At 50.1% G+C, this 26,366-nt stretch overlaps 1 protein-coding gene across 7 annotated transcripts in view; it reads right to left on the minus strand.

The window, feature by feature from the left end:
• Positions 1 to 26,366, minus strand: part of LOC139230064 (voltage-gated potassium channel KCNC1-like) — an 88,874-nt gene that overhangs the window by 19,857 nt on the left and 42,651 nt on the right. For 2 of the 7 annotated variants that reach the window (XM_070861845.1, XM_070861848.1), the window contains exons 2-3: positions 16,224 to 17,157; positions 9,018 to 9,212 (exon numbers count right to left, since the gene is read on the minus strand). In XM_070861845.1, coding sequence (XP_070717946.1) covers positions 9,018 to 9,212; positions 16,224 to 17,157 — 1,129 coding nt within the window. Of the gene's footprint in view, positions 1 to 3,162; positions 3,178 to 7,138; positions 7,145 to 9,017; positions 9,213 to 16,209; positions 17,158 to 26,366 lie in introns of all 7 variants that reach the window. The other 5 variants (XM_070861846.1, XM_070861847.1, XM_070861849.1 and 2 more) reach the window with 5 other exon arrangements.

The raw sequence follows: 26,366 nt of genomic DNA on the forward strand, positions 1-26,366 counted from the left end.
TTCCAGATTTTATTTCTTCTGTAGAAAAGGGAAGGCTGAGAGATGACCTAATAGAGGTCTTTAAAATTATGAAGGGGTTTGATAGAGTGGATTCAGAGAGAATGTTTCCACTTGTGGGGAAGAGCATAACTAGAGGCCATCGATATAAGGTAGTCACCGAGAAATCCAATGGGGAATTCAGGAGAAACTTCTTTACCCAGAGAGTGGTGAGAATGTGGAACTCGCTGCCACAGGGAGTGGTTGAGGCGACTAGCAATAGGATAATGATTGCACGGATAATAAGAACATAAGAAATAGGAGCAGGAGTAGGCCATACGGCCCTCGAGCCTGCTCCGCCATTCAATAAGATCATGGCTGATATAATCATGGACTCAGCTCCACTTCCCTGCCCGCTCCCCATAACCCCTTATCCCCTTATCGGTTAAGAAACTGTCTATTTCTGTCTTAAATTTATTCAATGTCCCAGCTTCCACAGCTCTCTGAGGCAGCAAATTCTGCAGATTCACAACCCTCTGAGAGAAGAAATTTCTCCTCATCTCAGTTCTAAATGGGCGACCCCTTATTCTAAGATCGTGCCCTCTAGTTCTAGTCTCCCCCATCAGTGGAAACATCCTCTCTGCATCCACCTTGTCAAGCCTCCTCATAATCTTATACGTTTCGATAAGATCACCTCTCATTCTTCTGAATTCCAATGAGTAGAGGCCCAACCTACTCAACCTTTCCTCATAAGTCAACCCCCTCATTCCCGGAATCAACCGAGTGAACCTTCTCTGAACTGCCTCCAAAGCAAGTATATCCTTTCATAAATATGGAAACCAAAACTGCACGCAGTATTCCAGGTGTGGCCTCACCAAAACCTTATACAGCTGTAGCAAGACTTCCCTGTTTTTCCCTTTGCAATAAAGGCCAAGATACCATTGGCCTTCCTGATCACATGCTGTACCTGCGTACTATCCTTTTGTGTTTCATGCACAAGTACCCCCAGGTCCCGATGAGGGACTTCAGTAACATGGAGAGATTGGAGAAGCTGGGGTTGTTCTCCTTGGAGCAGAGAAGACTGGGAGGAGATTTGATCGAGGTGTTCAAAATCATGAGGGGTCTGGACAGAATAGAGAGAGAGAAACTGTTCCCGTTAACAGAAGGGTCGAGCACCAGAGGACACAGATTTAAGGCGATTGGCAAAAGAACCAAAGGCGACACAAGATAAAACTTTTTTACACAGCGAGTGGTTACGATCTGGAATGCACGGCCTGAGAGAAAGGTGGAGGCAGATTCAATCGTGGCTTTCAAAAGGGAGTTGGGTAAGTATCTGAAGGAAAAAACATTGGCAGGGCTACAAGGAAAGGGCAGGGGAGTGGGACTAGCTGAGAGTCGGCACAGGCTCGACGGGCCAAATGGTCTTCTTCATGTGCTGTAACCATTCCATGATTCTACGTACATGAGGGAGAAAGGAATAGAAGAATACATTGAGAGGGTGAAATGAAGTAGAGTCACAGAAATTTGTGACACAGAAGGAGGCCATTTCGGCCCATCGTGTCCGCGTCGGCCGACAAAGAGCTATCCAGCCTAATCCCACTTTCCAGCTCTTGGTCCGTAGCCCTGTGGGTTACAGCACTTCAAGTGCACATCCAGGTAAGTGAGGTTCGAATGGGACAGAAAGATGAGGATAGACCAGTTGGGTCGAATGGCCTGCTTCTGTGCTGTAAATTCTCTATATGTAATATGCAATTGGTCTGCGTTTTCTGAAGTTTTGCTTCTCCCAGGAGATCACATGGCACTCAGGAGCGGTGGGGAGTGCATGTAGTGTCATGCACACGGCATCACATTTGAGTGGGACGGACTGGATTGACCAGAAGTTCTTTTCCTGTCCATCATTGTTCGTATGCATCCCATTGTGTAGAATGGGCCTATACTCTCTGGATTTTGGAAGAATGAGAGGTGATCTCATTGAAACACACAAGATTCTGAGGGGGATTGACAGGGTAGATGCTGAGAGGATGTTTCCCCCGGGCTGGAGTGTCTAGAACCAGGGGTCACAGTCTCAGGAAACGGGGTCGGCCATTTAAGACCGAGATGAGTAAAAATTTCTTCACTCAGAGGGTGGTGAATCTTTGGAATTCTCTACCCCAGAGAGGTTGAATACTCAGTCGTTGAGTGTATTCAAGACTGAGATCGATAGATTTTTGGAGTCTAGGGGAATCAAGGGATTGTGGGGGTCGGGCAGGAAAGTAGAGTTGAGGTCAATGATCAGCCATGATCTATTGAATGGCAGAGCGGGCTCGAGGGGCCGAATGGCCTGCTCCTAATTCTTATGTGTAGTGAGGGTCAGTGCCTTCAAGGAAGGAGGAGAGAAAACTGGGCCAGGGTAAACTAAAAGAAGATGAAAGTAGAGCAAGATAAATAAGGTGAGATTATGTAGCTTAGGTACCTCAACCAAGTGGCCCTTCCTCATTGGTGAGCCTGTACTGTGAGTGTTGGAGCTGGCCATCAGAGCCAAGCCTAATCCTGCCCAACAGGGATAGTGATCGAGAGCAGGAACTCTGTCTCTGGCTGATTTTTGCCATCGCCCTGGGATTTGAAACCAACTGTAGTGCCCAAAACTAAGATCAGACAGGACATCACAGTAGGCCTTTCATTGGATGTAGGCATTGCTGGCAAGGCTGGCATTTATTGCCCATCCATAATTGCCCTTGAGAAGATGGTGCTAGAGCCACCTTATACAACTGAGTGTCTCATTGGGCCATTTCAGAGGGCAGTTAAGAATCAACCACATTGCTGTGGGTCTGGAGTCACATATCGGCCAGACCGGGTAAGGACAGCAGATTTCCTTCCCTAAAGGGAAACCAGATGTTCACAACTGACACTAGCTTTTTAATTCCAGATTTATGTAACTGAATTTAAATTCCCCAGCTACCATGGTGAAATTTGAACGCGGGTCTCCGGATCATTAGTTCAGGCCTCTGGCTTACTGGTCCCGTACCATAACCACTGTATCCCAGCCTATTGGCTCCCTGCCATACCATGGTCCCATCCACTGAACTAAGTGGGGAGTGCGCGCAATCTGCTTATTCTGGTGGCTCTTCCCTCGCTCACAAACTCATTGCGCACACACACATGCACACGTATGCACAGAGGCTCCCATGCACAAACGCACACAGCTACTGCGATGTATGCATCCTGCGAGTATGCTCACAGGGTTGGTGGAGCTGTTGAGTTGGGATTGGCTTAGCCAGCCACGTGACCTTCACAGGACTCAATAAAACCCCGGCCAGTTGGGTTCGGGGGATGGGGCAGGTGGTTGTGAGCCTGGTGGATGAACCGGTAATGTGTAGTGTGACTGTTAAACCTTTTTACGAATAAACCAATTGGTTCTTAATAGCAATGTGTTGCTCTGAATTCTTAAGCAAGGAACCCAGGAAGCAAATACAATTCGAGTACGCTCCGTGCCAATCCCGTGTATGGGCACCAGCGCCAACATGTATCCAAATGGAATGGCATTAAGAGAATCTTTTGCTGTGTTCCCTTGCTCTGTGCATCGTGGCTTTCATCTCTCCCCCCCCAACCACCTCTCACAGATATGTGAGATATGATTCAAAGGCCACTCAACGAAAGACCAATGCTGAACCCGGGCCTGGTTGGTCCAACCTACTCGCCTCAAGGCCCCGTTAAGAAAGTCTTTCCTTTTCCCCGTTAGGCTTTACCCTCCATTTCCTTATTCCCCTCGTCTCCCAACAACCAGCCCTCTAGATTGGGCAGGTTACATAAGAACATAAGGAATAGGAGCAGGAGTCGGCCAAACGGCCCCTCAAGCCTGCTCCGCCATTTAATAAGATCACGGCTGATTTGATCTTGGGCTTAGCTCCACTTCCCCGCCCGCTCCCCATAACCCCTTATCCCCTTATCATTCAAAAATCTGTCTATCTCTACCTTAAACATATTCAATGACCCAGCCTCCACAGCTCGCTGGGGCAGATAATTCCAAAGATTCACCACCCTCAGAGAAGAAATTCCTCCTCATCTCCATTTTAAATGGACGGCCCCTTATTCTGAAACTATGTCCCCCTAGTTCTAGATTCCCCCATCAGTGAAAACATCCTCTCTGCATCCACCCTGTTGAGCCCCCTCAGAATCTTATTCTTTTCAATAAGATCACCTCTCATTCTTCCAAACCCCAATGAGTGCAGGCCCAACCTGCTCAACCTTTCCTCATAAGACAACCCCTTCCTCTCAGAGAATCAATCTCGTGAACCTTCTCTGAACTGCCTCCAATGCAAGTCTACCCCTCCACCTGAGAAGAGCAAGTTTAATTGCCCGTTAAGACTGATACCCGCACCAGAGGATGGGTGGGTGGGGAGGTGGGCGTTACATGATGGTTTCCCCAGCGGACAGTTGAGCTTCCTGGCATTGTATCTGTCAGTCATCCATGCAGAAAAAAAATGAGCAGGAATGTTGGCTGGTGATCAGGTTGATGGAGCCTCTGGTTCCCGCTCAGTGAATTCTCTAGGGGGCGACATTCTTCTACAGCCCGTGCCGCTGCTATGGTGATTTGACTACCATCCTCTCTGCTCTTCAAGAACACTTACTCTCAGTCGCTTTCTTCACACTGACTATCAATCAGATGAACGCTCCCTCCCTCCTTCCCCTCCCTCCCAAACCCGGAAAACGAAACAGATGAAACACATCGGAAACAAGAAGATGTAATAGATTTTGTGAAGGAGGGGAGGGAAGGGGACGGGTGGAGGTGGAGAAAGCCTTCATTCCAGCTCACGTGCCAATAGCCTCTTCCTTTCTTGCCCATCTTTGGCTGATTTAACCTCCGCAAAGGACCTCTGCGGTGACCTCAGAGTGAAGGTTCCGCGTATCTCGTTCGCTTACCCGCGTTCCCTGGTTGCCGTTAACAGTCTAACGACATCCGTGATGTTTTATTGATAGGTCGGTGCGATGCTTCAAATCTTTTCCCCCTGCAGTCCGAACTAAAGGCAAATACACGATACCTCACACAGGATCCCCAGTGGCTCGCTAGGGGCTGCAGTGGGACTGTTATATATTTTTTTGCCGCGCTAATCTCACGGTTAAGAAATCGCGCATTAATTTCAGCTCCGCCAATCGTAACTTTGTTAGCGCGATCGGGGACCTCGGGTGCGGAGTTTGAGGCGTTGGGCCAATGGATGGGGACTAAGTACGGGCTTCTGGCAGCAGGAGGTCTGCGTGATGAGCTAAGGAGGTAACTGGCTATTCCGCCAGTTCATCTTTTATAGCCTCGAGCGGCATCACTGGTTGGCGGTTGATGGAGAAAGATGGCGGGCGGGTCGGTGGAGCGAGGTGGGGGAAGAGGGCCTTTCATAAACCTCTTGATTCAATTAGGTCTTTGCTTCTCCTGTTAAATAATAGTAGGGGAGGGTGTCGGGGACTGAGCGAGCTAACGATCGCTCGCGGTGGACAGGGGCGATCGGGAGGGGAGTGCGTACTGGGAAATTGCGCATCCGCAAAGCGTCAAGGTTGTCGAATGGAAAATCCGGTCAGTGGGCCAGGGGATTGCCACCCGGTGGGCTGCATTGCCCCCTGCCCCTTTCCCCCCGCCGGGAGAGACACCCCTTGGGGCCAGCCCCTTCCTGAGAAGGTCCCTTTTTTAGCTGTTTCTCAATCCATCCGACTAAATCCGTGCTCACTCGTTATTGAAGCTCGTCATCCTCTTGTCGGTAAAGATTGGGCTCTGTTATTGGGGGGAAAAAAATCTGTACGCCTGTTTTCCGTGGCAACGGTTACATTGTGGGGATTGAGGGGTGGGGGGGGGAGGACAGGGGAAGGGGGCTGGAAATTCACACACCGGCTCCGGCAAGCTCCGCCATTATACTGGCAGGAGTCCGGCAGAAGAGAGACCAATTAGGCCAGGGCTAAGATATGTGGGAGTTTCCGCTGGGCCTTATAAAAAAAAGAAAGGCTTGCATTTATATAGCGCCTTTCACGGCCAGCAGACTTCCCAAAGCGCTTTACAGCCAATGAGGTACTTTTAGTGTGTAGTCACTGTTGTAATGTGGGAAACGACAGCCAACCTGTGCACAGCAAGCTCCCACAAACAGCAATGTGACAATGACCAGATAATCTGGGTTTTTTTTTTGTGATGTTGATTGAGGGATAAATATTGGCGCAGGTCACCGGGGAGAACTCCCCTACACTGCCGTGGAATCTTTTGCGTCCACCTGAGAGAGCAGACGGGGCCTCGGTTTAACGTCGTATCTGAAAGACGGCTCCTCCGACAGTGCGGCGCTCCCTCAGCACTGCACTGAGAGTGTCAGCCTAGATTTATGTGCTCAGGTCCCTGGAGTGGGACTTGAACCCACAACCTTCTGACTCAGGGGCAAGCGTACTACCCCCTGAGCCACGGCTGACACTGGGGAAATAAGGGAAGGAGCCTCTATGCACCCCCAATGGCTTAGGAGGCGGGGGGAAGTGGGGGGGTGATGGGGGCGGGATTTGGCTGGGGCTGGGATTCCCAGGCCCAGGAGGTCTACCATCCAAAGCCGGGCGGTAAAGTGACCTCCTGGGATGTGGGACCAGGTATATAGGACCATCCAACAACCGACATGGGACCCAGTGCGGAGCTTCAGGCCTGGGATTAGGGCCGAGACCCTCCTCAAAATGATATAATATTTTAAAAATATGGTTGGCCACTGCGCATCCAAATAGCTGTTTCTGTTATTGGGGGAGGAGGGGGGCTGGTCCCAGCGACTATCGCACTCCCCCAAAAGCAGCTCGCCTTCTGCTGGGAGTCTCGGCCTATCAAGGGAGGCAGGGGCCTGTGGGGTGCCCTGTGGCACATATGAGGTGACCTCCGACCGCACCCCCCACCCCCCTTGGCCCCACAGACTCCCGTGGGTTTAGCAGTGGAGTGAGAGCACCCTGACACTCACACCAGGATGGCTGGCCCGCTGAGAGCACGGACACGATGGGCCGAAATGGCCTCCTTCTGTGCCGTGAACGTCTGTGACTCTGTGAAGAGCTGTGGGAGCTCCTCCGTGGGCTAAGTGGTGTCACCTCGAACCATCTGCTCTGATCTCAGCCAGACTTGCAGTGGGAGGGGGGGGAAGGGCACGAATAATTTGCCTCAGTTCCCCACGCAAGGGGGTGTCACTATAACTGGTCGCTGTCCACTAACATTGTCTGAATGTGTGTGTGTGTATGTGTGTGTGTGTGTGTGTGTGCGGAGAGACTGTGTGTATGTGTGCGTGTGAGACTGTGTATATATATATGTGAGACTGTGTATGTGTGTGTGTGTGTGTGTGTGTGAGAGAGACTGTGTGTATGTGTGTGTGAGAGACTATGTATATGTGTGTGAGACTGTGTATATGTGTATATGTGAGACTGTGTATATGTGTGTATGAGACTGTGCATGCGTGTGAATGCGACTGTGTATGCGTGTGTGCGACTGTGTATATGTGTCAGATTATGTATATGTGTGTGTGAGAGACTGTGTATATGTGTGTGAGAGAGACTGCGCATATGTGTGTGTGAGGAACTGTGTATATGTGTTAGACTATGTATATGTGTGTGTGAAAGACTGTGTATATGTGTGTGTGAGAGAGACTGCGCATATGTGTGTGTGAGGAACTGTGTATATGTGTGCATCTGTTTCAAAGAAGGACAACATTGGGTTGAAAATTGATGCCCTAGTAGTCAAATAGTCGACCTTCACTGCCGAGGTTCCACACGTGAGGAACGGTGGCTCGGACGAGATGTTGGAGGCTCCTGTGTGGCTGTACCCCAGCGGGCGTCCGCCTCATCCGGAGAGAATGGGGAGGTAGACTTTTCCCACTCTGCCCTGTCAACAGGAGCGGGTGTCGTGGCAACCCAGCTGGCTTTGCCGAGTGAACGCTGAGTTATCGGATTAAGAAGCACCTAAAACCAACACTGTAGTTACCAAAAGGGCGACCAAGAGGGTGTGCAATGTAATTTTTAAAATGAGGTCGATGTGACCTTCTCAAAACTTGGGCGTTCCCTCAGCCTTTGTATCATCGTTACCCGGCCCTTTTTGTTAATATGTTTTCAGGCTGTGGGCAGACATTTGTTGTCCGTCCCGCGATGCCAATCCAGGGCAGTGGCGCGTCACTTCGGAGGGGCCCGGTTAAGAGTCGGGCAGGTTCAGTGTGGGATGGGAGTCACGTGTAGGCCCAGCCCTGGGTAATGGTGGTGGGTTTCCACCCTAAAAGGGACATGAGCGAACCAGTTGGGTTTTTTTTTAACGACAATCCAACAGCATCACGGTCAGGACAAGGGCAGCGGGCCCGTATGGAGCACCACCACCTCCAAATTGCACTGCAGCAACTCGCCAAGGCTCCTTCGGCAGCACCTCCCAAACCCGCGACCTCTACCGCCTAGAAGGACAAGGGCAGCAGGCGCACGGGAACACCACCACCTCCACGTTCCCCCTCCAAGTCGCACACACCATCCCGACTTGGGAATATATCGGCCGTTCCTTTCATCGTCTCGCTGGGTCACAATCCTGGAACTCCCTCCCTAACAGCACTGTGTGGGAGCACCTTCACCACACGGGACTGCAGCGGTTCAAGAAGGCGGCTCACCACCACCTTCTCGAGGGGCAATTAGGGATGGGCAATAAATGCCGGCCTGGCCAGCGGCGCCCACATCCCCGGAACAAATTTTTAAAATGATCTTTTAGCGAGTACAGATTTGAATTTCCGCAAATTGTTCTTTGTGAAAACCCAATTGGAATTGAGTGGATTTTTTGAGCTCATGTCCATGACCATTGAGAACGTTGTTGACTTGCGGGAGCGTCGAGATAAATCTGAGTGAATAAGGCACCCCCCCACCCTACCGCCCCCCCCCCCACAACAAGCTCCCACCCCTTGTAGATCACCTCAAGGACCCTCACGGAGGTTAACCAAAGGTCCCCCATTGCATTCCCCCGCCCGCTCCCCCCGCCCCGGCCGATCTGTATTCAGACTATGGACCTGCTTGTAACCCTCTTCCGCTTGGGCTCGGAGGACCTCATGTGGTACCTTTGCGGATACTTCCGTCGGGGGAGTGCTCAAAGTCTCCGGTGGTCAGCAGGAAGCAGGCTCTGTCCCGGGCGTACCGCTCCCTCCCTCCGGGTGTCACCGGCTGGTTCTCCTCGGGCGACAGGGCCTGGTCAATGGTCGGACAATCCTCATTGGCCAAAGCAGCATTGGCAGCGTCCCCGTTTTGCTTGGGATCTTGGCACACACATGAAAAAGAAAAACACACACACAGAGGCGTTACTCGTTAAGAGTCACCGAGAAGTCACTCCTCAAAGCGCAACAGCAGATTAACTTGCATTTATATAGCGCCTTTCACAACCACCGGACGTCGCTTTACAGTCAATGAAGTACTTTCGAAGTGTAGTCACTGTTGTAATGTGGGCACTGCAGCAGGCAATTTGCGCACAGCAAGCTCCCACACACAGAAATGTGATAATGACCCAGATAATCTATTTTTTTGCTGTTGATTGAGGGATAGAAATTGGCCCCAGGACACCAGGGATAACCCCCCTGCTCTTCTTCGATATAGTGCCATGGGATCTTTTACATCCACCTGAGAGAGCAGACGGGGACTCGGTTTAACGTCTCATCCAAAAGACCGTACCTCCGACAGTGCAGCACTCCCTCAGTACTGCCCCTCCGACAGTGCGGCACTCCCTTAGTTCTGCCCCTCGGACAGTGCGGCGTTCCCTCAGCACTGCCCCTCCGACAGTGCGGCACTCCCTCAGTACTGCCCCTCGGACAGTGCGGCGTTCCCTCAGCACTGCCTCGCCGACAGTGCGGCAGTCCCTCAGTACTGCCCCTCAGACAGTGCGGCACTCCCTCAGTACTGCCCCTCCGACAGTGCGGCAGTCCCTCAGTACTGCCCCTCCGACAGTGCGGCACTCCCTCAGTACTGCCCCTCCGACAGTGCGGCACTCCCTCAGTACTGCCCCTCCGACAGTGCGGCAGTCCCTCAGTACTGCCCCTCCGACAGTGCGGCACTCCCTCAATACAGCACCTCAGATAGTGCTGCGTTCCCTCAGCACTGCCCCTCCGACATTGCGGCACTCTCTCAGCACTGCCCCTCCGGTGTCAGCATAGATTTATGTGCTTAAGTCCCCTGGAGTGGGACTTGAACCCACAACCTTCTGACTCAGAGGTGTGAAAGTGCGACCCACTGAGCCACAGCTGACACTGGTATGTGGAGAGAGTCCTTGGCTTCATAAAAACATATGATTTAGGAGCAGGAGTCGGCCATTATCCCCTTGAGTCTGCTCCGCCATTCAATAAGATCATGGCTGATCTTTAACCTCAACTCCACTTTTCCACCCGATCCCCATATCCCTTGATTTCATTAGTGTCCAAATATCTATCGATTTCTGTCTTGAATATACTCAAAGACTGAGCCTCCACAGCCCCCTGGGTCAGAGAATTCCAAAGATTCACCCCCCTCTGAGTGAAGACATTCCTCCTCTTCTCAGTCCTAAATGGCCGACCCCTTATCCTGAGACTGTGACCCCTGGTTCTAGACTCCCCAGCCACTGGAAACAGCATCTACCCTATCAAGCCCCCTCAGAATCTTATGTTTCAATGAGATCACCTCTCATTCTTCTAAACTCCAGAGAGTATATTTATTCCCAATCTACTCAATGTAAGTGTTCTGCTAAATATAAGATAGTTGCGAATAAATTCAGTCAGGAATTCAGGAGAAACTTCTTTACCCAGAGAGTGGTTAGAATGTGGAACTGGCTACCAAACACAAGAAGATAAGAAATAGGAGCTGGAGTCGGCCATATGGCCCCTCGAGCCTGCTCCACCATTCAGTAAGATCATGACTGATCTTTGACCTCAAATCTACTTTCCCGCCCGATCCCCATATCCCTCGATTTCCCCGAGAGGTCTCAGTCTTGAACATGCTCAACGACTGAGCCTCCACAGGTTGGTAGAGAACTCCAAAGATTCACCACCCTCTGAGTGTCCATTTACACAAATCCTTAAAGATGGTAGGGCAAGTTGATAAGGTGGTTAATTAAAAAAAACCTATGGGTTACTTGGGTTTATAAATAGAGACACAGAGTATAAAAGCAAAGAGATTAGGCTAGAACTTTATAAAGCACTGGTTAGGCCTCAGCTGGAGTTTGAGAATGTAAAGGCCTTAGAAAGGGTACAGAGGAGGTTGACCCGGATGTTAGCAGGGATGAGGGACTTTACTTATGAGGGGAGGTTGGGAAAGTTCGGACTGTTCTCCTTGGAACAGAGAAGGTTAAGAGGTGACCCAAGAGAGGTTATCAAGATGGTGAGAGGTTTTGACAGAGTAGGGAGAGAAAAACTATTCTCTCTGGCGAGTGGGTCAACAACCAGAGGCCACGGATTCAAAATCATTGCGAAAAGATCGAGAGGGGAGATGAGGAGAATCTTTTCACTCGGAGGGCTGTGGGGATCTGGAACGCTCTGTCATTTTAAAAGGGAGCTGGTCGGGTACTGGAGGATGAGGAGCTCGCAGGGTTACGGGCAAAGAGCGGCGGGGTGGGACTGAGCTCAACTGCTCCTTCGAAGAGCACGACGGGCCGAATGGGTGAGTCAATGGGGCACCAAAGGGTGAGAGACGCCCGCTATTGGGAAAGATGGAACAAGTTGGATTTTATTCCTTTGGAGCTGGGCTGTGAGAGATCTTTCAAATTATGAATGGACTGGACAGGATAGAGGTGGAGAGGATGTTTCCACTACAGGAAAATACAAAACTAGAGGCCATAAATACAAGATAGTTACTAATAAATCCATAAGGATAAATTTCTTTAGAATCCATGAGCCTATTCTTGGAATCTATAGTCCACTTCTTACACTACCCACCATGTAACTCGGTGTCCATGATTCAGAGGTGACCTAATAGAGGTCTTCTCATAACTAAAGTCCCTCATCCCTGGTAATGTCCTGGTAAACCTCCTCTGTACCTTTTCTAAGAACCTTACATCTTTCCTGAAGTGTGAGGCCCAGAATTGTCCCCTCTGTCCGGTCCATAAACCTTCCGCCCATGTAACACACTCCCAAACACCACCCAGCACCTCTCAAACCCACCTTTACCACCTAGAAGGACAAGGGCAGCTGGCGCATGGGAACACCACCACCTCCACGTTCCCCTCCCAGTCACACACACCATCCTGACTTGGAAATATATCGGCCGTTCCTTCATCGTCGCTGGGTCACAATCCTGGAACTCCCTCCCTAACAGCACTGTGGGAGCATCTTCACCACACGGACTGCAGCGGTTCAAGAAGGCGGCTCACCACCACCTTCTCAAGGGGCGATTAGTGATGGGCAATAAATGCCGGCCTTGCCAGGAATAAATATTTTTTTAAATTGTCCAGTCCGTAAACCTCCCACTGTGTAACACATTGTCCAGTCCATACAGCTCCTCTGATCGCTTATATGGGAGTAACTTATATCCTACAGGTTATCCACTTTGGTGGAAAAAAACAGGGAGGCAGAATATTATCTTAATGGTGACAGATTAGGAAAAGGGGAGGTACACGAGACCTGGGTATCATGGTACATCAGTCATTGAAAGTTGGCATGCAGGTACAGCAGGCGGTGAAGAAGGCAAATGGCATGTTGGCCTTCATAGCGAGAGGATTTGAGTATAGGAGCAGGGAGGTCTTACTGCAGTTGTACAGGGCCTTGGTGGGGCCACACCTTGAATATTGTGTTCAGTTTTGGTCTCCTAATCTGAGGAAGGATGTCCTTGGTATTGAGGGACTGTAGCAAAGGTTCACCAGGCTGATTCCCGGGATGGCAGGACTGACATATGAAGAAAGACTGGATCGACTAGGCTTATATTCACTGGAATTTAGAAGAATGAGAGGGGATCTCATAGAAACATATAAAATTCTGACGGGATTGGACAGGTTAGCTGTAGGAAGATGTTCCCGATATTGGGGAGGTCCAGAACCAGGGGTCACAGTCTAAGGATAAGGGGTAAGCCATTTAGAACCGAGATGCGGAGAAACTTTTTCACTCAGAGAGTTGTGAACATGCGGAATTCTCTACCACAGAAAGTTGTTGAGGCCAGTTTGTTCGATATATTCAAAAGGGAGTTAGATGTGGCCCTTACGGCTAAAGGGATCAAGGGGTATGGAGAGAAAGTTGCATGATCAGCCATGATCATATTTGAATGGTGGTGTAGGCTCGAAGGGCCGAATGGCCTACTCCTGCACCTATTTTCTATGTTTCTATGTTTCTATATTTCAACAGGTTAAATTATACCATTGTGGTGCTCATTGATAAAGTAATTTTTAGTCGTAGGCTGGTTGACTGTGCGCTGTCACATGAGAATGATCCAGTGCAGTTTATGTGAGAGTTTATTAAGCAAAGGTTCATCCAAACCTCAAGAAACACATTTTCCCCGTTTCCCGCTGCTGGTATCGCCTGAGTTTGTTAGTTCAGTGCTTGGCTGGGCCTCTTACTGTGAACAGTTCCTAGGTTACCCTTTCTCGGACAACAGCTACTGTCCAGCATCGCACCCAAGCACACCGAGACTGTTGAGTTTCAGTGGACTGTTTGGCCATGAGGGGCATGACTGATAACAGTCCTCCTCCAATACTCTTGACCAAGGCTGGAACAGAGGAAGCTGAGGGGACACTCAATTGAGGTGTCTAGAATTGAGGGGACTAGATAACTAGATGGAAGACTTTGGCAGAGGAGGTTTGAGGGTCATATGGCCTACTCCTGCTCCAATTTCTTATGTTCTTATTTTAAGATGGAGTGGATAGGAAGGGACTGTTTTATAAAGCACTGGTTAGGCCACAGCTGGAGTACTGCGTGCAGTTCTGGTCACCACATTACAGGAAAGATGTGATTGCACTGAAAAGGGTGCAGAGGAGATTTATGGACTGGAGAATTTTGAGGACAGATTGGAAATGCTGGGTTTGTTTTCTTTGGAACAGAGGAGACTGAGGGGAGACTTGATTGAGCTGTATAAAATTATGAGGGGCCTGGATAGAGTGGATAGGAAGGACCTGTTTCCCTTAGCATAGGGGTCAATAACCAGGGGATATAGAATAAAAGTAATTGGTAGAAGGGGATTTGAGGGGAAATGTCCTCACCCAGAGGGTAGTGGGGGTCTGTAACTCACTGCCTGAAAGGGTGGTAGAGACAGAAACCCTCACCACATTTAAAAAGTACTTGGATGTGCACCTGAAGTGCCGTAACCTGCAGGGCTACGGGAGCTGGAAAGTGGGATTAGGCTGGGTAGCTCTTGGTCGGCCGGCGTGGACACGATGGGCCGATTGGCCTCCTTCTGTGCCATAAACGTCTATGATTCTACACACGTGCCCATTGCCCGTGGGTGATGAGATATTCAATGTCAGAACACCAAAGCCAGACACGATCCTCTCCTTTGTCCCACATCCGGACACGTGAGCCTTCAACAGGGGGTCAGCACCAGGTCACAGTCAGGAGTGGGAACCCAGGGTGCTTTTCCCCCTTCTCTTACCCAGGCGTGCTGAGGCTAAGTGAAGCCACCCCCCCATGACCCCCACCTGCCTCTCCCCGGCACAGCTCTGCCAACCCAACACAGAATATGACTGAAGTCGGGTCTCTATGGCTCAAATAAGCCAAATAAGGAATGTTGGCCTTTATTGCAAGGGGGATGGAGTATAAAAGTCGGGAAGTCCTGCTACAACTGTACAGGGTATTGGTGAGGCCACACCTGGAGTACTGGGTACAGTTTTGGTCTCCTTATTTAAGGAAGGATATACTTGCATTGGAGGCAGTTCAGAGATGAGCCGAAATGGCCTCCATCCGTGCTGTAAATTCCTGAGATGGTTGATTCCTGAGATGAAGGGGTCGTCTTATGAAGAAAGGTTGAGCAAGTTGGGCCTGTACTCATTGGAGTTTAGAAGAATGAGAGGTGATCTTATTGAAACATATAAGATTCTGAGGGGGCTCGACAGGGTAGATGCAGAGAGGATGTTTCCCCTCATGAAGGAAATCTAGAACTAGGGGACATAGTTTCACAATAAGGGTTCGGCCATTTAGGACTGAGATGAGGAGGAATTTCTTCTCTCAGAGGGTCGTGAATCTTTGGAATTCTCTGTCCCAGAGAGCTGTGGATGCTCAGTTATTGAATATATTCATGGCTAAAACAGACAGATTTTTAGAGTCTAGGGGAATCAAGGGATCTGGAGATCAGGCGGGAAAGTGGAGTTGAGATCGATGATCAGCCATGATCTTATTGAATGGTGGAGCAGGCTCGAAGGGCCATAGGGCCTACTCCTGCTTCCAGTTCTTATGTTCTTATAGATAAGCCAGTAAACAAGCTCACTGAATGATCAGACGTTTGGTCCATTGGCTATTTTCAACAGAGCTCCAGTGTTGTTTACACAGGATTACATCGGATATACGGCCCAGAAATAGGCCATTCGGCCCAATCAGTCCATGCCGGCGTTTATGCTCCACTCGAGCCTCCTCCCGTCTTTCCTCATCTAAATCTATCAGCATAACCCTCTATTCCCTTCTCCCTCATATCCTTGTCCAGCCTCCCCTTAAATGCATCGATACTATTCGCCTCAACCCCTCCCTGTGGCAGCGAGGTCCACATTCTCACCGCTCTCTGGGTAAAGAAGTTTCTCCTGAATTCCCAATTGGATTTCTTGGTGACTATCTTATATTGATGGCCTCTAGTTTCGCTCTTCCCCACAAGTGGAAGCACTCTCTCTGTATCCACTCTATCAAAACCTTTCGTAATTTTAAAGACCTGTATTAGGTCACCCCTCAGCCTTCTTTTTTCAAGCGAAAAGAGACCCAGCCTGTTCATCCTTTCCTGATATGTATATGAATATAAGAAATAGGAGCAGGAGTGGGCCATTCGGCCCCTCGAGCCTGCTCCGCCATTCAATAAGATCATGGCTGATCTGATCTTGGCCTCAACTCCACTTCCCCGCCCGCTCCCCATAACCCTCGACTCCCTTATCGTTCAAAAATCTGTCTATCTCCACCTTGAATATATCCAATGACCCAGCCTCCACAGCTCTCTGGGGTAGAGAATTCCACAGATTTACAACTCTCTGAGAGAAGAAATTCCTCCTCATCTCCGTCTTATTCTGAAACTAGTTCTATATTGCCCCAGGAGGAAATCCTCTCAGTATCTACCCTGTCAAGCCCCTCTCGAAGTCCAACCCTAGTATTCCCAGTTGAGCTTAAGCTCTTGGTCCACAAAAGGAGCCTTACCTGCCCTGTTTATTTCGATGATCTCCTCTTGAGCGAGAGGGCAGGAATCACCTTGGGCACTCCTCTGGGGGGACTTGGTGTCGGGCTTGCAGTAGTTGGGAGAGCCTGGCTGCGGTGCTCGGGGAATATGTTTGTTCTTCTTCTTTGGTAACTTTTGCTTGGCCATTGCTAAGGAATAGTACATGCCAAAGTTATTGACAATCACGGGGACAGGCATGGCAATGGTCAGCACGCCGGCCAAAGCACAGAGAGCCCCCACCAACATCCCAGACCAAGTCTCTGGGTACATGTCCCCGTAGCCCAGGGTCGTCATGGTGACCACCGCCCACCAGAAGCCAATGGGGATGTTCTTGAAGCTGGTGTGCTGGCTGCCCGTGATGTCTCCCGGGTCGGCCCCTATCCTCTCGGCGTAGTAGATCATGGTGGCGAAGATCAGGACGCCGAGGGCCAGGAAGATGATCAGCAGGAGGAACTCGTTGGTGCTGGCCCTCAGCGTGTGGCCCAGGACCCTCAGCCCGATGAAGTGGCGGGTGAGCTTGAAGATGCGGAGGATCCGGACAAAGCGCACCACGCGCAGGAAGCCCAGGACGTCCTTGGCGGCCTTGGAGGAGAGTCCGCTCAGGCCCACCTCCAGGTAAAAAGGGAGGATGGCCACAAAGTCAATGATGTTGAGGCTGTTCTTGATGAACTCCTTCTTGTCGGGGCAGAAGAGGATGCGCATGAGGAACTCAAAGGTGAACCAGATGACGCACATCCCCTCCACGTAGGTGAGGAAGGCCTCGGTCTCGATCTCCAAATCTTCCACCACGTTGGTGACGTTGCCCGTGATCACGGTCTCGGTTCGGTTCACCACGTGGTTAAATGCTTCATGGGTTTCAAGGCAAAAGGTGGTGATGGATATCAAGATGAAGAAGAGAGATGCGAATGCCACATACTGCAGAAAAAAGAAGAGAGAAGTTTAAAACAAAAAGCCAAACCGTCAACACTTAGACCTCAGGATAACGTAAGAAATAGGAACAGGAGTCGGCCATTGGCCCCTCGAGCCTGCTCCGCCATTCAATGAGATCATGGCTGACCTGACAATTTATAAAAAAACAGACTTGCATTTCTATAGCGCCTTTCAGGACCACCTGTGGTCCAAAGTGCTTACAGCCAATGAAGTACTCTTTTGAGGTGTGGCCACTGTTGTAATGTAGCAAACACGCAGCCAATTTCCGCACAGCAAGCTCCCACAAACAGCAATGCGGTAATGACCCAGATAATCTGTTTTTAGTGATGTTGATTGAGGGATAAATATTGGCCCCAGGACACCAGGGATAACCCCCCCTGCTCTTCTTCGCAATAGTGCCATGGGATCTTTTACATCCACCTGAGCGAGCAGACGAAGGCCTCGGTATAACGTCTTGCCCGAAAGACGTCTCATCCGAATTTGTAGGGCTAGGGTTCACGCCATAGTGTGAATTATGGCTAACCTTCGGTGGTGATGCTCATAGGTTATCTGGGATCAGGAGCACACTCACAATTTTTGATCGCTCGCCTGGTCTGTCCCCTTTATGGCCACCGCTCAGGTCTAAAGTCATCGAATCTTACAACACAGAAAATAGGTGCAGGAGTAGGCCATTTGGCCCTTCGAGCCTGCACCACCATTCAATAAGATCGTGGCTGATCATTCCCTCAGTACCCCTTTCCTGCTTTCTCTCCATACCCCTTGATCCCATTAGCCGTAAGGGCCATTTATAACTCCCTCTTGAATATATCCAATGAACTGGCATCAACAATTCTCTGCGGCAGGGAATTCTACAGGTTAACAACTCTCTGACTGAAGAAGTTTCTCCTCATCTCGGTCCTAAATGGCTTACCTCTTATCCTAAGACTATGTTCCCTGGTTCTGGACTTCACCAACATCGGGAACATTCTTCCCACATCTAACCTGTCCAGTCCAGTCAGAATCTTATACGTTTCTATGAGATCCCCTCTCATTCTTCTAAACTCCAGTGAATAAAGGCCCAGTTGATCCAGTCTCTCCTCATATGACAGTCCAGCCATCCCTGGAATCAGTCTGGTGAACCTTCGCTGCACTCCCTTAATAGCAAGGATGTCCTTCCTCAGACTAGGAGACCAAAACTGAACACAATATTCCAGGTGTGGCCCCACCAAGGCCCTGTACAACTGCAGTAAGACCTCCCTGCTCCTATACTCAAATTCCCTAGCTATGAAGACCAACATACCATTTGCCTTCTTCACCGCCTGCTGTACCTGCATGCCAACTTTCAATGACTGATGAACCATGACACCCAGGTCACGTTGCACCTCCCCTTTTCCTAATCTGCCACCATTCAGATAATATTCCGCCTTCATGTTTTTGCCCCCAAAATGGATAACCTCACATTTATCTACATTTGCATTTGCCCACTCACCTAACCTGTCCAAGTCACCCTGCAGTCCCTTAGTGTCCTCCTCACAGCTCACACCACCACCCAGTTTGGTGTCATCTGCAAACTTGGAGATATTACACTCAATTCCTTCATCTAAATCGTTAATGTATATTGTAAAGAGCTGAGGTCCCAGCACTGAGCCCTGTGGCACTCCACTAGTCACTGCCTGCCATTCTGAAAAGGACCCGTTTATCCCGACTCTCTGCTTCCTGTCTGCCAACCAGTTCTCTATCCATGTCAGTACATTACCCCCAATACCATGCACTTTGACTTTGCACACCAATCTCTTGTGCGGGACCTTGTCAAAAGCCTTTTGAAAGTCCAAATACACCACATCCACTGGTTCTCCCTTGTCCACTCTGCTAGTTACATCCTCAAAAAATTCCAGAAGATTCGTCAAGCATGATTTCCCTTTCATAAATCCATGCTGACTTGGACCGATCCTGTCACTGCTTTCCAAATGCGCTGCTATTTCATCCTTAATGATTGATTCCAACATTTTCCCCACTACTGATGTCAGGTTAACCAGTCTATAATTACCCGTTTTCTCTCTCCCTCCCTTTTTAAAAAGTGGTGTTACATTAGCTACCCTCCAGTACATAGGAACTGATCCAGAGTCAATAGACTGTTGGAAAATGATCACCAATGCATCCACTATTTCTAGGGCCACTTCCTTAAGTACTCTGGGATGCAGACTATCAGCCCCGGGGATTTATTGGCCTTCAATCCCATCAATTTCCCTAACACAATTTCCCGCCTAATAAGGATATCCTTCCACAGAAGGAGGCCATTCGGCCCATCGTGCCTGTGCCGGCTCTTTGAAAGAGCGATCCCATTAATCTCCTTGCCCCCCCCCCCCTGTTGTTTCCCAACAGCTCGGCAAATTTTTTCCTTTTAAGGTATTTATTCAATTCCCCGTTTGAAAGTTACTTTTGAATCTGCTCCCACCGCCCTTTCAGGCAGCGTTCCCGATCACAGCAACTCGCTGTACAGATAAATATTTCCTCATGAACCGGAGAATAGTAGCATAGTGGTTATGGCACCGGAGTAATCCGGAGGCGTGGATTAATGATTTGGAGACTTGTGTTCAAATCCCACCACGGCAGCTGGGGAATTTATAAAAAGTTAGTATCAGTAATGGTGACCATTAATCTACTGCACTGTCGTTCAAACCCCATCTGGGTCACTAATGTTCTTTAGAGAGGGAAATCTGCCGCCCTTACCCATCTGTCCGATATGTGACTCCAGACCCACAGCAATGCGGTTGTCTCTTAACTGCCCTCTGAGTTGTACCAAGCCACTGCACAGAAGTATCACCACACACAAACACGGACTACAGCGGTTCAAGATGGCAGCACACCACCACCTTCTCAACGGACAATTAGGAATGGGTAATAAATGCCGGCCTTGCCAGCGACGCCTACATCTGTGTCCTCTGGTTACCAACCCTTCTGCCACTGGAAACAATTTCTCCTTATTTACTCTTATCAAGATCCCTTCCTGATTTTGAACACCTCGACCAAATCTCCTCTCAACCATCTCTGCCCTATGTAACTCACGGTCACTGTCTATCGAGCTGAGATACAGTCATTGGCGCAGGACTCTGCTGAACTGCATTTACCGAGTCTGATGAAATGAAAGAAATACATTTATATAGCGCCTTTCACAACCACCGGACGCCCCAAAGTGCTTTACAGCCAATGAAGTGCTTTTTTAAAAATGTAGGAAACCCAGCAGCCAATTTGCACACAGCAAGCTCCCTCATACAGCTCTGTGATAATGACCATAGAATCATAGAAATTTACAGCACGGAAGGAGGCCATTTCGCCCATCGTGTCCATGCCGGCCGACCCAGCCTAATCCCACTTTCCAGCTCTCGGTCCGTAGCCCTGTAGGTTACGGCACTTCAAGTGTACATCCAGGTACTTTTTAAATGTGGTGAGGGTTTCTGCCTCTACCACCCTTTCAGGCAGTGAGTTCCAGACCCCCACCACCCTCTGGGTGAAGAAATTTCCCCTCAAATCCCCTCTAAACCTCCCCCCAATTACTTTAAAGCTGTGGCCCCTGGTTGTTGACCGCTTTGCTAAGGGAAACAGGTCATTTCTAGCCACTCTATCTATACCCCTCATCATTTCATATGACTCAATTATGTCTCCCCTCAGCCTCCTCTGTTCCAAAGAAAACAACCCCAGCCTATCCAATCTTTCCTCATCGCTAAAATTCTCCAGTCCAGGTAACATCCTCATAAATAATCTATTTCAGTGATGTTGATTGAGAGATCAACATTGACCAGGTCACCAGGGATAACTCCCCTGCTCGTCTTCGAAATAGTGTTGCGGGATATTTTACATCCATCTGAGAGAGCAGACGGGGCCTTGGTTTAATGTCTCATCTGAAAGACGACACCTCCGACAGTACAGAACTCCCTCATTACTGCCCCTCCGACAGTGCAGCCCTCCCTCAGTACTGTCCCTCCGACAGTGCAGCCCTCCTTCAGCACTGCCTCTACCGACAGTGCAGCGCTCCCTCAGTACTGCCCCTCCGACAGTGCGGCGCTCCTTCAGCACTGCCTCTACCGACAGTGCGGCACTCCCTCAGTACTGTCCATCCGACAGTGCAGCGCTCCCGCAGTACTGCCCCTCCGACAGTGCAGCGTTTCCTCAGCACTGTCCCTCCGACAGTGCGGCGCTCCTTCAGCACTGTCCCTCCGACAGTGCGGCGCTCCTTCAGCACTGCCCCTCCAACAGTGCAGCGCTCCCTCAGTACTGTCCCTCCGACAGTGCAGCGCTCCCTCAGCACTGCCCCCTCCGACAGTGCAGCGTTTCCTCAGCACTGCCCCTCCGACAGTGCGGTCCTCCCTCAGTACTGCCCCTCCGTCAGTGCAGCGCTCCCTCAGTATTACCCCTCCGACAGTGCAGCACTCCCTCAGCACTGCACTGAGAGTGTCAGCCTAGATTTTTATGCTCAAGTCCCTGGAGTGGTCCCGAAGATGCCTGTGCGTCAATTCTTTTAACGTGGGGTGGCCGTTGCACAATGGCTACCACACGGGCTTGACGGAGCAAGGTCTTGGTACAATGTGCAAGGGGATCCAAGATGACTGGAGACCAGGCTCTGCTGCATAGGCCTAGGACACACACACACACACACACATCTTCCCACTGACACCCTCCCTCCCTCCCTCAGGACCTCCCTCCCTGGTCTCAGAGCCATGGCTGATGCTACAGTGATGGAGAGAAGGAGCAGGGTTAAGGTCAGTGATGCAGAAAGTTGGCTGGAAAGACTTACATCACCAAACTCTACGAAATGAAATGGAGTCAGTAACACCCGGGTGGGAGAACTGTAGGATACAAGAGCAGGGAGGTTATGCTTGAACTGTATAAAACGCCAGTTAGAGTACTGGAGTACTGCGAGCAGTTCTGGTCACCACATTACCGGAAGGATGTGATTGTATTAGAGAGGGTACAGAGGGGATTTATGAGGATGTTGCCAGGACTGGAGAATTTTAGCTATCAGGAAAGATGGGATAGGCTGGGGTTGTTTTCTTTGGCACAGAGGAGGCTGAGGGGAGACCTTATTGAGATGTATAAAATTATGAGGGGGGTGGATAGAGTGGATAGGAAGGACCTATTTCCCTTAGCAGAAGGGGTCAACAACCAGGGGGCATAGATTTAAAGTAATTGGTAGGAGGTTTAGAGGGGATTTGAGGGGAAATTTCTTCAACCAGAGGGTGGTGGGGGTCTGGAACTCACTGCCTGAAAGGGTGGTAGAGGCAGAAACCCTCACCACATTTTAAAAGTACTTGGATGTGCCCTTGAAGTGCCGTAACCTACAGGGCTACGGACCGAGAGCTGGAAAGTGGGATTAGGCTGGATAGCTCTTTGTCGGCCGGCACGGACACGATGGGCCGAAATGGCCTCCTTCCGCGCTGTAAATGTCTGTGATTGTATGAACTGACGCGGCCCACAGTGTGAAGAAAATGGATTAACACGGGCACACAGTGGGAATGACAGTGTCCCTGTATGCCTCCCCCCTTGGGTTAATGACTGAATGTTCACACAGCTGCCTCGGTAGCTCAGTAAGTCTGACATCAATCCTTCCCCATAGAGAGACTGTTCGCTTCCAAGCTGCCTCCGAGTTGCTGGGACACTCTATGCCAGGCCTTATCATTTGCAACAAAGGGCGGGGGCGCAGTTGTTAGAATGATGAGGGTAGCTCTGCATTTCACCGCCGTCCACTGTTGCCGCTGGTAACGAGCAACCATGTTCTAAACCGCAGTAATAATCACTCACCTCCTCACCCTCTCTCTGAATGTGACAGCGCTCACGGTTTTTCCCAATGGATTCGTTAGTAAAAAGGTGAGAGGAGAAATTACTTCAGCAATCTCCCAAGGTTTACTGTTCATCGCAGGCTCTCTCCTCCCCCCTCCTCCAAGCAGCTCCAACTACTGATTCTTTTTGTTTTAATCTGCTTTATAATTTTTTTTTTTACCAAATTCTGCTTTTGGCCCAGTCCCCCTGGCCAGTTGTGAGCGGAGAGACTAATTGTCGGCCATTTTGTCCTCGCTCACTGGGCTGCATCCTACCCGAAATAACTTAACAATTGTTTTTCTTCAGTAGGTTATTTTATCTTCCGAGCTTCTATTGTATAACTTTCTCTTTCTGCCTCGCGGGGCCGTTATTACGGTTAAACAACCCTCCCGGATTGTCCCGCAGCTTTCTCGGAATTAAAAGGATTGGTTCCCCCGGGAAGAAAGTCACAGAAAAAAAGAGACTTGCATTTCTATAGCGCCTTTCACGACCGCCGGACGTCCAAAAGCGCTTTACAGCCAATGAAGCATTTTTTTTTTTGAAGTGCGGTCACTGTTGTAATGTGGGAAACGCGCCAGCCAATTTGCGCACAGCAAGCTCCCACACACAGCAATGTGACAATGACCAGATAATCTGTTTTTAGTGATGTTGGTTGAGGGATTGAGGTGAAGTTATCAAATTTTTGTCATATAATACTCCTGTGAAGTGCCTTGGGGCATTTCACTACGTTAAAGGCGCTATTTAAATGCTGTTCTTGTTGTTGCTTTGGATAAATATTGGCCCCAGGACACCGGGGATAACTCCCCTGCACTTCTTTGACATAGTGCCATGGCATCTTTTACATCCACCTGAGAGAGCAGACGAGGCCTGGGTTTAACGATTCATCCGAAGGACCGCACCTCCGACAGTGCAGTGCTCCCTCAGTACTGCCACTCCGACAGTGCGGCTCTCCCTCAGAACTGCCCCTCCGACAGTACAGCGCTCACTCAGTACTGCCCCTCCGACAGTGCAGCTCTCCCTCAGTACTGCCCCTCCGACAGTACAGCGCTCACTCAGTACTGCCCCTCCGACAGTGCGGCTCTCCCTCAGTACTGCCCCTCCGACAGTACAGCGCTCACTCAGTACTGCCCCTCCGACAGTGCAGCTCTCCTTCAGTACTGCCCCTCTAACAGTACAGCGCTCACTCAGTACTGCCCCTCCAACAGTGCGGCACTCCCTCAGTACAGCCCCTCCAACAGTTTGCCGCTCCCTCAGTACAGCCCCTCGGATAGTGCGGCACTCCCTCAGTACTGCCCCTCCGACAGTGCGGCGCTCCCTCAGCACTGCCCCTCCGACAGTGCAGCGCTTCCTCAGTACTGCCCCTCCGACAGTGCGGTGCTCCCTCAGTACTGCCCCTCCGACAGTGCGGCGCTCCCTCAGCACTGCCTCTCCGACAGTGCAGCGCTTCCTCGGTAGTGCCCCTCCGACAGTGCGGCGCTCCCTCAGTACTGCCCCTCCGACAGTGCGGCGCTCCCTCAGTACTGCCCCTCCGACAGTGCGGCGCTCCCTCAGTACCGCACTGCGAGTGTCAGCCTAGATTTTTGTTATCAAGTCTCTGGAGTTAGGACTTGAACCCGCGACCTTCCAGCTCTAGGGGCGAGAGAGTGCTGCCCACTGAGCCACAGCTGACACTGCATACCCCTTACACAGGAATATTTCCGCCTCCTGTTTCGCTCCAGCCTAGACAACGCACCTAGACTACAAATGGGAGGCTGGGGGCATGCGCCCTCAGGTAAAACCACATGTTGGATAGAGCTGTTTCTGGAGCGCAAGGAGGATTGTGGGTATTTCAGCCACCATTATTGACGTATCGGGCAGCCAGTGGCGGGTGCGAGCGTTCGGGTCGGTTGTAAGCAGCAAGTCTTGTGATGAAATCTCCCAGCATAGGGCCCAACTGGAATTGGCAACCCTCCCTGTCATCAGCAGTTTGTGTAGGGAATTTACTCTTTGGCCTCAGCCTTCTCTGATGGTCTATAGGATGCATGGCATTCGGCCGGGAAAATGCTCCAAGTTTCACCCAGAGTGACCGTAACAGTTTTGGTGGCCGCCACATAACCTTGAGCAATGAACCAGTTCTCTTTCAGTTCCCAGCATCATGTGGTGGCAATGCTGGATTTACAATGGTTAGATCCATTCTTCAACAATATTGCAAATGTTGATTTGAAATATAAAAATACAGGCATAACTGCTTTTAGACTCACTTCCTGCTGACCAGGGACGTGTGAACATAAGAACATAAGATATAGTAGCAGGAGTCGACCATTCGGCCCCTCGAGCCTGCTCCGCCATTCAATGAGATCACAGCTGATCATTGAACTCAACCCCACTTTCCCGCCCGATCCCTATATCTGTTGATTCCCTTAATATCCAAAAATCTATCGATCTCAGCCTTGAATATACTCAAAGACTGAGCCTCCACAGCCCTCTGGAGCAGAGAATTCCAAAGATTCACCACCCTCTGAGTGAAGAAATTTCCCCTCATCTCAGTCCTAAATGGCCGACCCCTTATCCTGAGACTGTGACCCCTGGTTCTAGACTCCCCAGCCCGGGGGAAACACTCTCCCTGCATCTACCCTGTCAAGCCCTGTAAGAATTGTGTATGTTTCAATGAGATCCCCTCTCATTCTTCTAAACTCTAGAGAATATGTGATTGCACTAGAGAGGGTAGAGGAGATTTACGAGGATGTTGCCTGGACTGGAGAATTTTAGCGATGAGGAAAGATTGGATAGACTAGGGTTGTTTTCTTTGAAACAGAGGAGATCTTATTAAGGTTTATAAATTTATGAGGGGCCTAGATAGAGTGGATAGGAAGGATCTACTTCCCTTAACAGAGGGATCAACAACCAGGTGGCATAGGTTTAAAGTAATTGGGGGGAAGTTTAGAGGGGATTTGAGGGGAAATTTCTTCACCCAGAGGGTGGTGGGGGTCTGGAACTCACTGCCTGAAAGGGTGGTAGAGGCAGAAACCCTCACCACATTTAAAAAGTACTTGGATGTGCACCTGAAGTGCCGTAACCTACAGGGCTACGGACCAAGAGCTGGAAAGTGGGATTAGGCTGGGTGGCTCTTTGTCGGCCGGCACGGACACTGTAAAGTCCTTACTCTACAGCATGAAACCACACGAGCATTCCAGGGACAAGGCCACTCTGTGACCTTAACTCTTTATTACAGGACTCCAGAAGTGATGACCTTGCGTGGGACCTCCCTTTATATACCTGTGTGATCAGGTAAGGAGTGTCTCCCACAAGTTCACCCCCTGTGGTCAAGGTGTGCATCTAAGTTGAGTGTATACAGTAATACAGTGGTGTTACATTGTAGTTACAAACATGACATCACCTTCCCCCCCTCCTCCCCCCCCCCC

This window comes from Pristiophorus japonicus, chromosome 19 (genome assembly GCF_044704955.1).
Source record: "Pristiophorus japonicus isolate sPriJap1 chromosome 19, sPriJap1.hap1, whole genome shotgun sequence".
Classification (NCBI taxonomy): Eukaryota; Metazoa; Chordata; class Chondrichthyes; family Pristiophoridae; genus Pristiophorus; species Pristiophorus japonicus.